The sequence below is a fragment of the Papaver somniferum genome, unplaced genomic scaffold, assembly GCF_003573695.1.
Source record: "Papaver somniferum cultivar HN1 unplaced genomic scaffold, ASM357369v1 unplaced-scaffold_21, whole genome shotgun sequence".
NCBI classification, from domain to species: Eukaryota; Viridiplantae; Streptophyta; class Magnoliopsida; order Ranunculales; family Papaveraceae; genus Papaver; species Papaver somniferum.
Window position 1 is genome coordinate 6,208,181 of NW_020631041.1, and position 16,897 is coordinate 6,225,077.

At 38.6% G+C, this 16,897-nt stretch overlaps 1 protein-coding gene across 1 annotated transcript; it reads right to left on the reverse strand.

Moving 5' to 3' along the window:
- Positions 1–3,325: 3,325 nt before the first annotated feature.
- On the reverse strand, positions 3,326–3,805 carry LOC113339496. Its single transcript, XM_026584757.1, has one exon. The coding sequence runs from the start codon at positions 3,803–3,805 to the stop codon at positions 3,326–3,328; it is 480 nt and encodes a 159-aa protein (XP_026440542.1).
- Positions 3,806–16,897: the final 13,092 nt, after the last annotated feature.

Genomic DNA, 16,897 nt, shown 5'->3' on the forward strand with positions numbered 1-16,897 from the left:
CATACCTGCTGGACTGCATAAGAGATATCCGGTCGAGTGAAAGTAAGGTATTGTAGCGCCCCGGCCAGACTTCTGTATAAAGTAGGATCCGAAATTGCTGGACCAGAAGTAGCGCTCAGCTTAGAATGTGTCGACCGGAGTTGCACTGGATTGCAGTTCGTCATGGATGCACGAGCAATAATATCCTTTGTATAGAGCGACTGAGATAAAAACAACCCTGAGGAAGAACGAGTGGCAGTAATACCCAAAAAATGATGCAACGGGCCAAGATCAGTCATAGAAAATTCCCGTTTCATCAGGTCAATAAAACGGGATAGTAGAGCATCAGTAGAGGCAGTGAGTATGATATCATCAACATACAATAATAAGTATGCAGTATCCGACCAGACCGGTAAATGAAAAGAGATGGATCACAAACACTACCCCGAAAACCACAACCTGTAATGAAAGTTGCAAACCTCTGAAACCACGCCCGAGGCGCCTGTTTGAGACCATAAAGGGATCGACGAAGACGACAAACATAATCAGGGCGAGTAGGGTCAACAAAACCTGGAGGTTGAAACATATAAACTGTCTCGGACAAGTCCCCATGAAGAAAGGCATTCTTGACATCCAACTGATGAATCGGCCAGGATCTGGATGTGGCAATGCTGAGAACGGTACGAATAGTGGCTGGCTTAACAACCGGACTAAAAGTCTCAAAACAATCAACCCCAACCTGTTGCGACTTACCGTTGGCAACAAGACGGGCTTTGTGTCGCTGCAATGTACCATCTGCATTAAACTTGTGACGAAATAACCACATGGAGCGAATAACATGAGCACCAAGGGTCGTGGTACTAGGTCCCAAGTGTGTGTTTTTAACATAGCAATGAACTCATCTAGCATGGCCTTGGTCCAGTTGGGATCTCGAAGAGCAAAGGTGAGATTTTGGCAGATTGGATATAAGTTGTGGTGTTTGCACATTAAGATTCAGACGATGTGGGACGAAAGATGCCACGAGAGGCACGGGTGACAGGTCGAGAAGAGGTGACTGAAGTGTCAGGGACAGACGGAGTGGGGGAGGATGGTGTATCTGCCCGGGCAGGGCAGGCAGGGGTCGTGGTAGGACAGACCCTGCTGGATCGCAGTTGTCAGAAACTGCAGGTCTGGAATCTGGGTGTGCAGTGGAGTGGAGTCGAGATGCTGTGGGGGAACGACGATGGGGAGGAGTATAGAGTTGCTGTGGAGCGGAATCTGGTGGGGAAATGACGGGATTGTGCTGTGTAGCTGGTAGTTCCTGTGCAGCAGGAACTGGTGAGGGGTGACGGGATGTTGCTGTGCAGCTGTGTTGCTGTACAGCGGAAATTTGTTGTGTAAAGCGGCGGAAGATGGTGGGCAGGAGGGAGGCTGGTCTGAGGGTTAGAGCTGTTGGTAGAGAAGACGAATGGGAAGAAGAGGGAAGTTGATGTGGAAGGAGGCTCTGGACTGTGGGATGCGATGGGAAGTTTTTCTTTGAAGGAAAAACGTTTTCATCAAACGTCACATGTCGAGATAAGATGATCTTGTGAGTGGCTAAGTCAGACAACGATAGCCACGATGATGTGTTGGGAAACCAAGAAAAACACACCTAGTAGAACGAGGAGAAAGCTTATGAGGAGTGGTGGCGGATAGGTTGGATAGCAAAGACAACCAAAAATACGAATATGAGAGTACGTTGGTTGTCGTTGATAAAGATTGAAACTGGAGAAGCGTAATCGAGATTTTGGAAGGGAGTATGTTATGGAGGTAGACGGCCATATGAAGGGAGTCGGCCCAATAGGTGGGAGGGATCGAGGCATGAGACATAATCGTGCGAGTGATGTCATTGACACGACGAATCATTCGCTCAGCCTTGCCGTTTTGAGAGGAGGTATGAGGCATGAAAACGGAAAACTAACCCATTTTGGTGAGCAAAATCATGAAATGAGGAGTTGTCGAATTCACGACCCATGTCACATTGAAAAGATTTGATTCTCGTTCAAACTGAGTTTAACGAAAGAGCGAAATTCTAAGAACTTGGTATAAACTTGGGATTTTAATTTGAGAGGAAAGATCCATAGATAATTTGTGAAGTCATCTAGCAATATAAGATAGTAATTGAAACCAGTCTCAACATGCAATGGAGATGTCCATAAGTCGCTATGAATTATATCAAATGGGGAAAAAGTGACAGAGTTTGAATCAGAAAATGGCAGACGAATATGTTTACTAACTTGACAGGAATGAAAAAGTTTAGTAGACTGATTTTTATTACATAGAATTGAAGAGTTTGCACGTAAATTATCTAAGATAGCTTTCCCTGGGTGGCCAAGACGGATGCGCCAAACATCATAGGAGCACGTGACAAGGGATATCGGATGAGGCAAGAGCGAAGTTGAAGGTCGCACGGCAGAAGGAGTAATAGGGTAAATCTCCCCGGAACTATTACATTGAAGAAGAATCTTCCTCGAACTCAAATCCTTCACAGAAAAACCAGATGGGTCAAATTCAACAGACACATGATTATCAGTGGTGAATTTACGAACGGAAACCAAATTTTTGATAATGTCAGGAGCAACAAGAGTGTCTTTTATCTTTAGGGTGCGGGATGGAATGTCTATGAACTTGGTACCGGAAGCAGTGACTGGAATACTGTTACCATTGCCAACTAAGATGGAACGAACATTGCTAGTATTAAAAACAGTGTTTAGAGTACCTGAGTCTGCGGTGAGATGCGATGTGGCGCCGGTATCCATATAAAAAGCGTCGTCAGGTGAGTGTAAACTCATGGAGATGTACGCTTCGGCAATGTCACTGGGATGAAGGTATTCCGTGGATGGAGTGAGATATGCATGTCCACGTCCAATGCTGGAAGGTCGACCGCGTGACTGTCCATTGCGTCCATGGCCTCGGTAGGAGCCGTGACTGAAAGATTGTTGTCATGCTGTTTCCGGAGGTGCTGTGGGATACGGACAAGGCGGCGTTCCCCACTGTGGTGTCCAGTGATTGCTGTAAGCTGGATTTGGTTCACGATACAGCTGGTAAAGATGCGGTGGAGTTGGCATCAGTGGTGGAGCCGCAGCTGAGGAGGACGATCGACTGCTACTGCATTTGGCTGGGCCTGAGCGCTGTGAGCGCTGAGTTCCACGATCTGTGGTCGAAGTTGTAGATGCAAGCACTGTAGGTGAAGACGGACAGGTCTGTTGAGAGCGGCGGATTTCTTCGGTTCGCAGCTGTGAGCGAGCGGCATCGAATGTAGGCATAGCTTGTTGGATAAAGGAGGCCACTGTGTTGTATTCCTTCAGAAGGCCGTTGACGAGTTGAATCACAAGTCGTTTATCATCCATGGGAAAATCAAGATCACGTAATCGATCGATATGGATTTAAGTTTATCACAGTAATCATCAATACTAGTGCAATCAACAAACTTAAGGTTAACAAACTGACGTTCAAGAGTCGCAGCGCGGTTACCTTTGTAGTCTTGAAAAAGTTTCTTGAGATGATTCCAAATCTCTTGAGCAGTTTTGCCAGATTTTAGGACGGTGAGCATTAAATCCTTGGTCATGGTGGAGAACATCCATTGACGACAGAGAGCGTCAAGTTGAAGCACGGTGGGAGGGTCGACATCCGGTGGTGGTGCGGATCCATTGATGAGAAAAAGAAGGCGATGAGCCTGAAGATGGAGCTCGAACAGAAAAACCCAAGAAGAGTATTCATCCTGTTTGATATCTAGGAGAATAGGGATGAGGGTTTTAATGTTGTTGATAGTAAACGCCGGGTGTAGTGTCTTTTTATCTCTTGCCATGGTTATTGTTGTTGAAGAAGAAAAGAAAATAGAAGAGGAAGAAGAGGATTGTGTAGTTATGCTGACACCATGTTGGTTTTGGTAAAACACGCCTTAACTTCCTTAGAGGGATGTTAGGCAATATATATTATTATGATTACGGTCAATCAATGAGAATATCCTGTGACCGGTAAATAAGAAAAAATATATTCTATTACATATGTAAACACCACACTGCTAATGGGGGACCGGAATTAGCAGGGGTACCATTTTATGTGAGAAAAGAATTATATTCGATTCTGACCGTCCGATCACTCAAACGGTATCCCTGCTAATTCGGGTCCCCATTAGCAGCATGTATCAATTGATCTATTGTATTTTGAAATGAAAGAATAAAATCCAGTTGCGCTATCAATTTTGATATCATGGCAAAAAGTTGTATCATCTTCTCTCCTTTCTTCTTTGGTTTACTTCTCCTGGTTTTGCTTTCTTTTATCTCTGTGTAAGTACTTATTTAATCGTTTGATATGTTCATGAAACTTTTGTAACTTCGTTTTTAACTTCTTGGGTTTGGTTTATCATAATTATTAATTGCAGAGGAGGTGTGAATGCGTACGAGCAATTATCCTGTGAGACTGGGAGAGGTATTGGGTATACGAATATGTGGAACTGTAACATGTATACTTGTCTGGATTACTGTAAAAATACCTACGGGAGTACTGTTATTTCTGGCCGGTGTTTCATCCGGCTCCTAATGCTTTAGTCTGCTTCTGTTGTGTTTCTGTTTGAAGTAAATTCCTGAATGATGGAATTATTAATTAACCACCAGCAGCATACATCTACCAACTTCAATTACGATGCTCTCGCGTACCTGTACCCGAAAATACACCAATAAATATGTGGAATTTTCGGGGGTACTTCTTAATAATGTTGGTGTTGTTTTTTATTTTCTTGGTAGAGAATCAAATTTGCGTTATTTTTCTTTTTTGCTTACAAAGATTTTAAGTGTTCTTGGAGACCAGTCTTGTAGTCATTTTGCAAACAAATCTCTGTTCACATCCAAATAACTGATTATCCATTCGTAATGAACGTACAAACTTCAAAAGGAAATGAATATAAATATGCTGCGGATTCCGAGTAAAGTCTCGGATATGAATGAAAACATATGACCTCGCGGGATAGCTGTTTTGAAAGCTGCCGTTATTGGTGACCATAATTTTAGCGGTTTCCAGTCAATATTTCTACTGACCATACCCAAAGGCCACCCGACAGAAAAAAATTGTTCCGTACTTGCATTTTGAGAAAATATCATGCCACATGCAAAAAGATCAAGATGTGTACAATTAGTCTTCCATCCTTATCTTTAAAAATTATTACCTGTGAGGAGAGTTCACTTCGAAAGTGCACTGATGCATTGAGTGGTCATGAATGTGTTGTAAAGTCTTCACTTCCATCTCTATAAATAATGCCTCAATGCTTTAGGTGTAATCTCACATTTCTAAAGTGGATTGTTTGTTCCTAAAAAAAAATTGGAATTATATGGCGAAGAATGCATTTATTTTCTCTCATTTCTTCTATGGTTTGCTTTGCCTAATTTTAATTGATTTAATGTCTGGGTGAGTACTCATCCTAATGCTTTTAATTGTGACACTAAAATTGTGAAACCTATATGAGAAACATTCTTTATTGATGTTTTTTTTTTTTTGGTTATGAAATCTATTCCTATTGTTGTTTCTCTAACAGTTTGATCTCATTTGGGTTTCATTTTGTATGTGTGATGGAAATGATACTTCAGAGGAGGAGGTGTTAGAGGGCAACCGATATCTTGTAGTCCTGGGAGTGGTAGACCTTTTGGAAACAGGGTTCAGCAGAATTGTGACGGTTGTAATACTTATGGTGGGTTTGTTTGCAGAATTCACCGTTTCCAGGAATTTATAATCCCATGGGATTACAAATTTTAGGATTCATGTAAATTCCTTGTATGTTTGGTAACTCAATTAAAATTCCTAGGATCTATAGAGTTTTATTGTATTAAAGTCTTTCTACCGTTTGTCATTACCCCCAAATCTTAAAATTGCATATATATGGGATTTAGAGTTTAAAAAAAGTGGGTCCATAAATCCCTTGATAAGTTTCCCAACAAATCTTAGGGGAAGGGGTCGGACTCCATATGGATGATTTGCTGGAAAACTGAATCCCATAGGAAACGTGAATCCAAGGATTCGGGTAACCAAACATACAAAGGGAAACATAATTCTACCAAATTCCCTGGACCCATAAATTCCACCTTTAAAATTCCACATCCAAACCCACCATCATTGTACTTCACTTGTGCATTCGGGCGTGAAATCGGGGCAGTGCTTTCGGCTTGTCACTCCCCCACCTGTTCCGCAATATCTTTGCCTATGTTGTGCTGCCTAAAGCAAAATCCTTGTAGGCTTCTAATGTGCTAATAACTTGAGTTTTCACTGCACCACCACCATCATCCGCAACATCTTCTATATCTTTCTCGTAAATGTAACCCAAAAATAAGCAATGAATGAATGAGAAACCAGTGCATTTCTTATATGTGTGAGATCAAGAACCAGTTTTGGACAAGATTTGAAAGGGCATTTATCCTGTATTGGTCTTTGTGTTCCCACTTCCCAACATTTAAGGCTAGCAGTATCACTGTTGAAAAATTAAGATTGTAACAACAATGTGTACATGTCTTGACTTTGACTTTATGATTTTATTACACAAAGTCAAGATTACATCTTGATTGTCACTTAACGAGTCCAGTAGGGTACACAAACAGAGAAATTTGGATGTTTATTCTGAACTTAGACCATATCTAATGACGGTTCCAGACCCTTTTTTAGGAGAAATGCATGCCATCTCCTGTGAGGTAGGGAATCCCTCTAAAAATTTGCTCCCTATCATGAATATAGATTAGGAATTTGGGAAATAAGGATACCTAGATGAATCATTCAACGATAAGTTATTCATTAAGCGATCGAGAGATTATCCATCGATCGGCGAATTATTCTCTAATTTTACTTTGTTGTCGGCATATGGATCAGCGGTCGCTAAATGGTTTACCGATGGGCCTACCAACCATAAGCCAAATGTTCACTGATAGATGCAACAACCGACGCCAACAAAACTCTGCTCTAAGTCGTATTTTAAGAGAATTATTGGCAGGCGATTAGCATCAAAAATCTCAATCAATAAAGTTCTTGGTGCACGCTTTACAATAAATGAAGACGAATCCTTTTCTTTTTTAGGAAATTACTGAATATATTGACAGAATGTGCCCCTCTACCATATCCGTACAAATAGAATAACCCATTTATACTGAATGGTAAAGGGACAAGGCTGCTAATGGGGTTCCAGGTTTAGTGAAGGTGTACGAAGCCAAAACAAAAACTGTTTTGTCCTATATGAAAATCTGTATTGTCTTATTATAGTTTTGGTACATCTCCTTTTAATTTGGTACCCCTATTAGCAGTGTTGGGCTCTTAGACAATCAACAAAGATTTTAACAGTTACATCAGCAGCACTGTGTATTTCCCCTTGCATCAAACTAACTAATTCTCCCATTTCCACCAAATCCAAACAAACCTTTCCAATAAACCAAAAGTTAATTAACAGGATAAGGTTAAATGGTCCTGGTAGTTTTATTAAGAACAGAATTACACCAAGTAACACCACCGCATAAAACAGATGTATTAGGATCATCAAATGATCCATCCATTTCTCAAGGTTTTGTATGACAATCAAACTATCTAATCTAAAGTAACAAACTATCTAATCTAAAGTAATAAACTAATCTAAAGTAGTCTCTGATTTCTGGAAAAGTCCGAATCGGTAGTCGGAATCTGAGAAGGAGTCTTTGTGTCTGTGGTAGCCATTGTTGATGTAACCATTGTTGATGTACCCATTGTTGGTGCTGTGTAATTATCAGTTGAAGTAGTGGCCATGGTTCCTATAGTTGTTGCTATCGGGGATGAGGTTGAAGGTGAAGTTCTTGTGATAGAGCTCATGTTCCTCCTCTTGAACGTCATTACTAACCAAGCTAGAGAAGTAGATAAGATCGATAGAGAATATCCAAATCTGAAACAAATTTCTAAATCTAAAAAACAGTCTAAAATCAAAAACTTAATGGAAACAAAAGCAAACATAAAATTAAAGAAGAGCTACAGAAGAATTAAGAAGGGTAATAGATTAAAGGTTGTCTCATTGGTTTACATTAATGAAGACGAATCCATCTGTAGGAATTACGTATAGTTTACAAATGATGCATAATAACGTCAATCATCGTTATAGAGACAGGTTGTCTCATTGATTTGAGTTAATAGCATTTTTTCTAGATAGATCATATGATTTGGGCTTATGTAAAATTTTATCATAGTAGCTAGGAAAGTGCTGTTCTGTATGACGTTTTAGAGTAAAACTAAAATTAGGTTGTTCCACTTCTTTTGTTGATAAGTTTGAAAATGAATGTATAAGGAGTTTGTTTCACTATCATTTATAGAAGGAAAAAGAAGAGAGGAGAGTTACTGTTAGAGAAAAAGGGAAAGGAAGAGTTGGTTAGGATTTGGATTCATTGAGGTAATTATCGATTTGATTTTGATTCTTAATTTCTTTTGTTCTTATTATTATTAGATAGTGCTGGTGATTTCTTTTCATTGGAAAACTGTTTACAACCAGTTTTAGTAGATGGGTGAGATGATTTTTGTTGATGGATCGTTTTAATTAGGTATAATTCGATAGTTAAGACAACAATTATGTATGAAAAATAGTGTTTTAGGGTATTTTTATACTGTCAGATCAGCGATTTTGACCCTCTTGGGTTTCAAATTAGTTTTAATTTAATTTTATAAAGTCGTAGTGCTCAAATCAGCTTGTTAGTGCTTGTTCTGTGTGTGTTTTTTTTTTTCGAAAAAGTGGAAAATTCCTCAAGCAATATATTGAAAAGAATGACTCTCAGAACTTTGAGGATCATTAGCTGTTAGAAGATTTACGCAATTCCTAATATATAGGTGACGTAGAATAGCTTCTAATCCTTCATTTGTCCAAGTATTTTGGATTTCATTTCTATTAAAAAAGGTAGCTATGTTTGCTGCCTTCTTAATATTGAATCTAGATATTAAAACAAAAGCAGAAACTTTAAAATTTATACAAGTGTCAGGACCATTTTTTAAATTCATTACTGATACCATATTTATTCTCCCTTGCTTTCGCATATCTTTCCATCAGCAGCTGGAGAGTAGGACTTGAATCACTTTGAAATATTACATTGTGACCATTCCATTCCGTTGCCCATTGAAAAGCTGCTTCAGCACCTTTTTCTTCTAGTTGTTCTCTTGTGGTACAATCTGCGTGAGAGCCCCTCGCTTCAACAGTTCTACCTGTATAGTCAATCAAAGTTAGCCCAATTCCTGAAGTATTTAAAGGAAAATTCATAGACAGAGCAATACAAATTCTCAAGCTCATATAGCTAATTTCCCTATTTGGTTCCCTATCCAGAATTTTAAGAGCCTCATCTTTCATTGGGTTATAATACAACATTTGCATCTCATTGTAATCTGGTTTGTTGACATCCATAAAACTGTTTATAAATCTAACTATTGTCTTTGCAGCACTGGCACTATTCTGACTCTTCTTTTGAAAAGTAGATTCACATCTAGCTTTCCATATGTGCCAAGTGATTATGCTACAGAATTCAGGCCACTGAATTATACTTTCACTTCTGTTTTTATCATCAAACAATTGATTCAACAATTCGTGAAAATTATTACAGCTATCTATCACATAATCCATGTCAAAATTTAAGTGCACCCATACCTATTTAACGAAATTACACTTGAGAAAAAGATGAGTTGGTGATTCTTCTTCTCCATTACAGAGACTTCATTTTGTATCTACACTAGGAAGAATGGAAGAAATTCTCATGCCTGTAGGAAGAATAGAATGCGCCGCTTTCCAAATAAATATTTTTATGGAAGGTGTAACATCTAGATTCCATATTCTTTTCCGATCAACATTTTTGTTATCGCTACTATTTAAACATTGATATAGAGATTTAACTGAGAAAATACCTTTGCTATTTAGATTCCAATGGGAAGTGTCATCTAAATCATGTTCAGGAATACGTATGCTCTTTATCTCTTCTATTGTTTCATGATCAAAACAGACAGATAGTTTCTTCTCAACTCCTTGTTTTCATTTATCAGAGGACTTACCTTGGTCGTATTTTCAGTGCCAGTGATTGGTTTTGGTATGGGGATAGTGGTATTTGGGATCCATTGGTCCTCCCATATATCAATAAGTCTACCATCTCCTAGTTACCAGACACAAATTTTCCTTATGAGTTGGATACCACTATGAATACCTTTCCAAACCAAACTGTCCCCTTCATTTGGTTTGTTTTTAATATGTAGAACATCACAATTAGGGTAATACTTTGCTTTTAATATTTTTGCCCCGAGTGAGTCTGGTTGTTCTTTTAGTTTCCATCCCATCTTGGTTGTCATATCCAAGTTGAAGTTCTCCATATTTTGGATTCCCAGACCTCCTTCATAAAGGGATTTACATATTGAATCCCATGCTTTTAAACAGAGGCCTTTCTTACCCTTTTCATTGTTTCCTTTTTCATCCTTCCCCCACCAATAGTTTCTTTGCATTTGAGTAAGAGTTTTACAATAAAAAAATCGGAATTATGAAACAATTCCTTTGATATACTGCTAGTGAAGAGGTAACATTTTTAACCATAACAGTTCTACCGACACAATTTAAATGTATCCCTGTCCAAGACTTAAGTCTACTACTCATTCTCTTGGTGAGTGGTTCAATGCTTTTCACCTTGGATCTGTTAGTGAAGAGCGGAGACCGTAAATATCTATCATCAAGAGGGATAGAGTTAATTCCTAGAATCTGTTTGACTTGGATCATAATGTATGGATCAGTTTTTGAACTGAAAAAAACTCCAGATTTGTTAAGATTTATCATTTGTCCCGAAGAGATACCAAAGTCTTTGAAAAGATTCACAAGACTATGACAAGTCTTCGCATTTGCTTTACATAAAATGATACAGTTATCTGCAAAAAGCAGGTGACTCACAAATGGTGCATTCCTCGATATTTTAATACCTTTCAGAAGACCTTTACTTTCGCCAGTTAGAATTGTACGAGACATGGATTCCATACAAATGAGAAACAAGTAGGGAGAGCTTATATAAACCAGTCTGAGATCCATTGAGAAGGACCGAGAGGGAAGTGCTTGAGATACACTGATAAACAAGTTGGAACCAAGTTTAAGAGAAACCTAACTTTATCATAATTTCCATTAGAAAGTCCCATTCGACTCTGTCAAATGCTTTGGACATATCTATTTTGAGACCCATGAGGCCTTTTTTGATCTTGATTTTCTCATTTTATGGATTATTTCGTGATCTATGGTTATGTTATCAGATATTTGTCTTCCCGGAATGAAAGCCGATTGAAATGGACTTATCATTTTACACAAGAATCTTTTCATCCTGTTTGCCATAAATTTAGATATAACTTTATAACTAGTATTGCTTAGAGCTATCGGTTTGAATTCTGCAGCAGTGGTTGGATTTATTGTTTTAGGTATTAAAGAAATGAAAGAGGAATTTAACTCCTCGGCTAAGTACCCACTTTTAAAAAAAGTCTGGATCGTAACAGTTAAATCATGCATAACTATTTCCCAATTTTGGTGGAAAAAATTTGGCGGAAATCCATCTGGTCCCGGGATCTTGTCCGGTTCCATAGAAAACAAAACATTTTTTATTTCCTCTTCAGTAGGTATAGAACAAAGAATTCTGTTATCATCTTCACTTATCATAACTAAAATGGTCAGTTATGCAGTCTGCTATCTCTTGTCTAGTATTAAGCCAAGTACCCTCCTTATTCATAATTGTTTCTATCCTCTTTCTTCTAAATCTCTGCTTTGCTTTACTGTGGAAATACTTAGTATTTCTATCTCCTAATTTTAGATTTTGGTCCCTACTCTTATCTTTCCAGAACTTTTCTTTTATTGCATACCATTTAGATAATTCAGTATTGAGGGCAGCAAGATCAGAAGATTTGGCATGGTACAATTGTCTGCTGTTAGTTAATTCTAATTCTTTTTTTATTCTTTCTATGTTCTTTCCGATATGACCAAAGGAATTTTTATTCCAGTGACCTAAGGAAAATTCCACTTCTCTCTCTCTCACTAAAACTACCACCATCATCACCATCAAGGTATAATAAAACCCTCTAGCCATTCATCCCATAGCATCACCAGGATCAGTCGATCCATAACATTCCTTCCCTACTAGTCACCACCACCAGAACCATCTAAAACTTCTACATAGCCTCAGGCCAATTCACCACCAGTGCCTTCACCATCACCAGCACAACGGTTGTGCATCACAGACCTAAGCCAAAACCAGTTGCAGCTCTGCCTTAAGCCATTAATCCACACATTTGATTCCTACAACATTCTCAACATCTCAGCCATACAATCTCCAGTCGCAGCAGTAAGATCCATTGCAACATCAACAAACCATTCTTCCCAACCTTGAGCATCAAACTCTACTGATTTAATATTTGGCATCACCATCACAGTACTTCTCTTCTCAACGGTATTTGTTGTGTCAATTCAACTCAAACCATACCCATGTCACATCACAGTCTCAGCTCATTTCACAACCATACAACAACAGATTCAACTTCAGTTCTTCTATAGTTCCTCACTGCACCAGGAGTAACAGCATCAGTTCCACTTTCTTCTTCGATTCCAGCTTCAATTCCACAATTGCAACAACATCACAACTATCAATCTTCTTCTAATCTTCAAAGCCATTAACTTCTCGACAGCAAACACCAGTCCCTTGCAACTCAAGAACATTGATTATTGCCAGAAATCATCAGCGACCCCATCGAACATCACTAACAATCGAAACCCATCTCGTCATTTCAATAACAAACACCACCAATTCTCATGCTCTGAACATAATAAAATTCAGTTGCAATCCTTAATAGAACATTATCATCCATCTCATAATCGTTTCAGGAAATCGATTAACACATTCAAGATCCCCAAATCAAAAATCAAAACCTAAAATTTCAGTTCCCAAAGCATAAAAATTCTGATTCAAGATCCAAATCAAATGATTTTAGACCAAAATTGAAACCCAATGAAACCCCTATTGCATAAATCCTGTCATGAACCAAAATTGAAACACAAAGATGAACCGAAACCCTAATGTAATCAAAGCATCAAAACCCTAACTAAACACAAATTGTTCCATAACTGAACCAATTCGTCTCTGAAAGAAAATACAGCAGATTCTAAAGAATCAATTGCACTAGAAGAGATTTATAGTAGAGAGAGGAGAAGAATTCCTACCGGCATTGTGAATAAGGTTATGCAGAGTTGTGGGTTTGTGGAGGCGGAAGAAGTGAAGTAGAAAATGAATTTGGGAGTTGGAGAGACTTTTTTGGTAAAGTAAAAGGGAAAAATAGGAAACAAGAGTAGTAATTAGATTTTATTTAATTTTATAATAATTATCAAACAGAAGTCAAGCTCTAGCCAAGTCAACGCGGGTCAACGTTTTTTCCAGGTACCAAACGCCAAGCTGGACAAATGTTAGACCAAACTCAAAAGATGGACAAAACCTGAGTATCAAAAACAAAATAACCCAAGAATAGTCTTGCTTAAAGAGTGAGATTAGGGTTTCCTTGCGTTCAAAACTTGTATTTCATTACCTTGAGTGGTTGATCAATAAAAAAATCTTTGTCCAAAATATTTGCTATGTCTTAGATCTCGTTTGTTTCTTATTTGGGTGTGCTACTGAATTTTAAGTAGTTACAACTTGCGTAACATAGAAAGCTATACCTATACTCAGCTTGATGATTACTTTGATGATCATCGTCAATACTATATTATTCTCAACTTGATAACCCAAAGATAAGAGATACAAATAGGCCTCAAATAACAGTTGACTTCACCGGAGATAACATCCACTGCCGCAATAATTAACATCCACCGACAGGGATGGATTGTTGAAATTAATTGCAAAGAGGAGGTGTGTGTGGGCGGTCAATACTTATGCAGTCCCGGCAATGTAGGCCTTTCCGAGATGGGGCACAGGGTAGCTGTTCCAACTGTATTCTAGATCAGTTGGGTTTCCCGTCGGATACTCAGATTAGCTACAGTAAAAAATGTAAGTATAATTCGTGTTTGAAAACTGAATTTCGTTTGGAGCCTTCTTCTCCACGTCATTTGTCGTGAAACCACCTGAAATCCGGTGTTCATAAACTGTGCGCGGAGAGCATCCGCCGTTTAGATGGGCGAACATAGGTGGCGGTGGCACCAAACCCACGGATTTCACCCGCTGCTCACCCCCAAGTTTGGAGTGAGCGGGAGCCGAAGTTTGTCATCCAACAGAAGTTAACAATGGGCTTAAGGCCCATTGACAACAAGAAGTTTTCCTTTGAAACAGTGAACCTGGCTCATTACAAAATCTGCAAGTAGTAATCTCCGATTCTCCGCTATGGAATTCACATTCTATCCGGGAAACCAAAATCCCAAGTTCGTTTCCAAACTCTCCGGCTTCCGCCACCATATTCTTATTCTAAGAATCCATCCTTGTCTCGTCATCCGTAATTGGATCCTCTCAGCAAAGATTCTGATGTGTGGAACTTGAGCAATCTCCCACCACGAGAGATCTTGGTGGTGTTCAGAGGTGTGTCAGAGGTGTTCACTTGGTGGTGTTTAGAATCCGCAAGTTAATTTCGAATGTGTCAGAGGTGTTCACTTGGTGGTAGCAATGGATGGAGAAAGTATTCACTTTACGTTTCTCCATCCATTGCCACTACCAAGGTGGTCATTCTGTATGTTTTTCAATCAATCTACATTGGATTACATCAGAAGGAAAGATAGTGGCCTTCAATCTGGCTGGTGAAAAGGAAGACAGACATTTGGTTATTGTAGGTCTGTAGATGCATAACTTTAAGCTGGTAATTTCTGTTGAAACTTTGAGGATTTAAAAATTGAAGCTCATTGGAATGCATGGTGCAATGACTATTATGCCTGGCATATTGTTTGTGGCTTGTTGCATCATTTTGTGGTCCATCCCATCTCTTGCTTGATTTATAAGATGATGTTAAGCTATGATTCAATGCCAATTGTGCATTTTGTTGTTTCCTTGAACAATGACATAATTTCAATGAAGAATGTGTTGCAGACTTTAGTTAACATAATTTGAATCCAATATGTATATGCATGAAAATGGCGGAAAGTTGTTCTAGCGAGTATGTTTGTTATTCTTCTTAGTATCACTTGATAAACAAGTGTGCATTGCCAAATTTGAAGTTGCTTGTGCGTAGTCAAATTTAGCCAAATTTGAAGTGTTTCGATATGGCAAAAAAGCATCTTAGGCTCATAGAACTCTCTGTATTGTGCAAACAAGTTAAGAAAATGCAAATCTGATCCCTGGTACTCTGGTTTTTGATTGATCAGTGCCAAGATCATTTTGAATGCATATTGAGGAAGTTTATCCTTATATGTCTATATAAAACGGTGTCATTTTAAGATTACTAGATTTGTCAATTTAATTTGCTAAATTGGTCCATTCAAACAACAAAAATGTATATACAGACAATAGGTTTGAATAGGAAATGGTAGGAAAGTAATAGGTAGATGTATAAAAATAGCTAACAGGTTTCCATGTGTATGTGCCTTACTTTGAATAGTTTAGACAATCTGGATCGTTTGATGAGAATAAGATGCGCGTAAGCTAATTACAGCACCAAATCTCTGAAGCAGGCTGTCTTATCTATTGAATTCAGGTCCAAGTCTCTTAGACATGCTATGTTTTGTCAATATTTGCTAAGTTGAGCTTTTACTATTAGTCTTCAAAAACTAATTTGATAACTTTCTGACTGTTCAAGTTTGGTATACCTTGCAAACTATGATGGTCCAGAATTAACTGTGTTGGTAGAGGTGATCAGGTATAAACCGTGTTAGACTTTTAGTTCCTAACAACTATGGATATTAGTCATCAAAGTGTTCACAGAACTGTTAATAAAATGATTCCACAAATTTTGCCAGGCTATAGCTAGTTCAGAGCCCCGTCTTAGGTCCGTCCCTGTCATAAACTAGTATTTTAATCTTTGGGAGGACTTGGGTTTGGGGTGCGTTCACTGGATATTGCTTTTATCCTCGCCTTTTTGTTATAGTCTGCTTGTGCCAACTGTTCCATCAGATAAGAACATGCTTTTAGAGAGACTAATTTTACTGTGGATGTTATGGCCAAAATGGGTTGCTCTTTGAATGTTGGTGAAGGACTTATGAAGGCAAGTTCTTATTTCAGATTTTCAGATCCAAATGGCTTAGTTTGTGATTATGGTTATCTTTACTACACTTGACTTACCAAAAAAACTGCTTGTGCGCCACCGCCACCAATATATAGTTAAACAAGTATCGTAAATGGCAGCATTTAGCCTTCTGGTTGAAATTTGGTTCACTAGAAACAGAATGCTTTTCGATGCAGTGAACCCCTTGCATCTCAAAAGCGAAGAACAGAGTTGCTCAAGTTGCCCATGATTGTAGCATTTTGATTAACGGATTGATGTGGAATTCGACATATGACTTACAATGTTAAAAGTCTTTTGCCATTGGCTGCCGAGGTGGCAAGTCATTGAGCGATATTGAACGTGTTTTTAGTCTTGCTGAAATTGGAGTTACCCTCTTGTGTTATGATGGTGCAGCTACAGGTAATTATGGTTATGGCATTAGAATGGGCAATAGTTAATGGGATGCTCAGAGTTCATCTGCAATCAGATTCAAAAGCACCTGTCAGTGCTTTTATGTGATTATGTCTGGGAAGTTACCTCGGATAGTCAGGCTAGATGGTCATAAATCTGTAGTATGATGCAATTTTTTCAGTTTAGACGATGCTTTTAGCGAAATTAATTTTGCTGCGGAGGGACTAGCTAGAAGACGTTTTGGGCTTGAGTTTTTTCTTTTTTGAAGCATGTTTCTCGGCTTGATAAGCGGAAATGCTATTCCAAGCACTCTTCACCACACTAATCACCACTCAACTGCTAGGTGTTG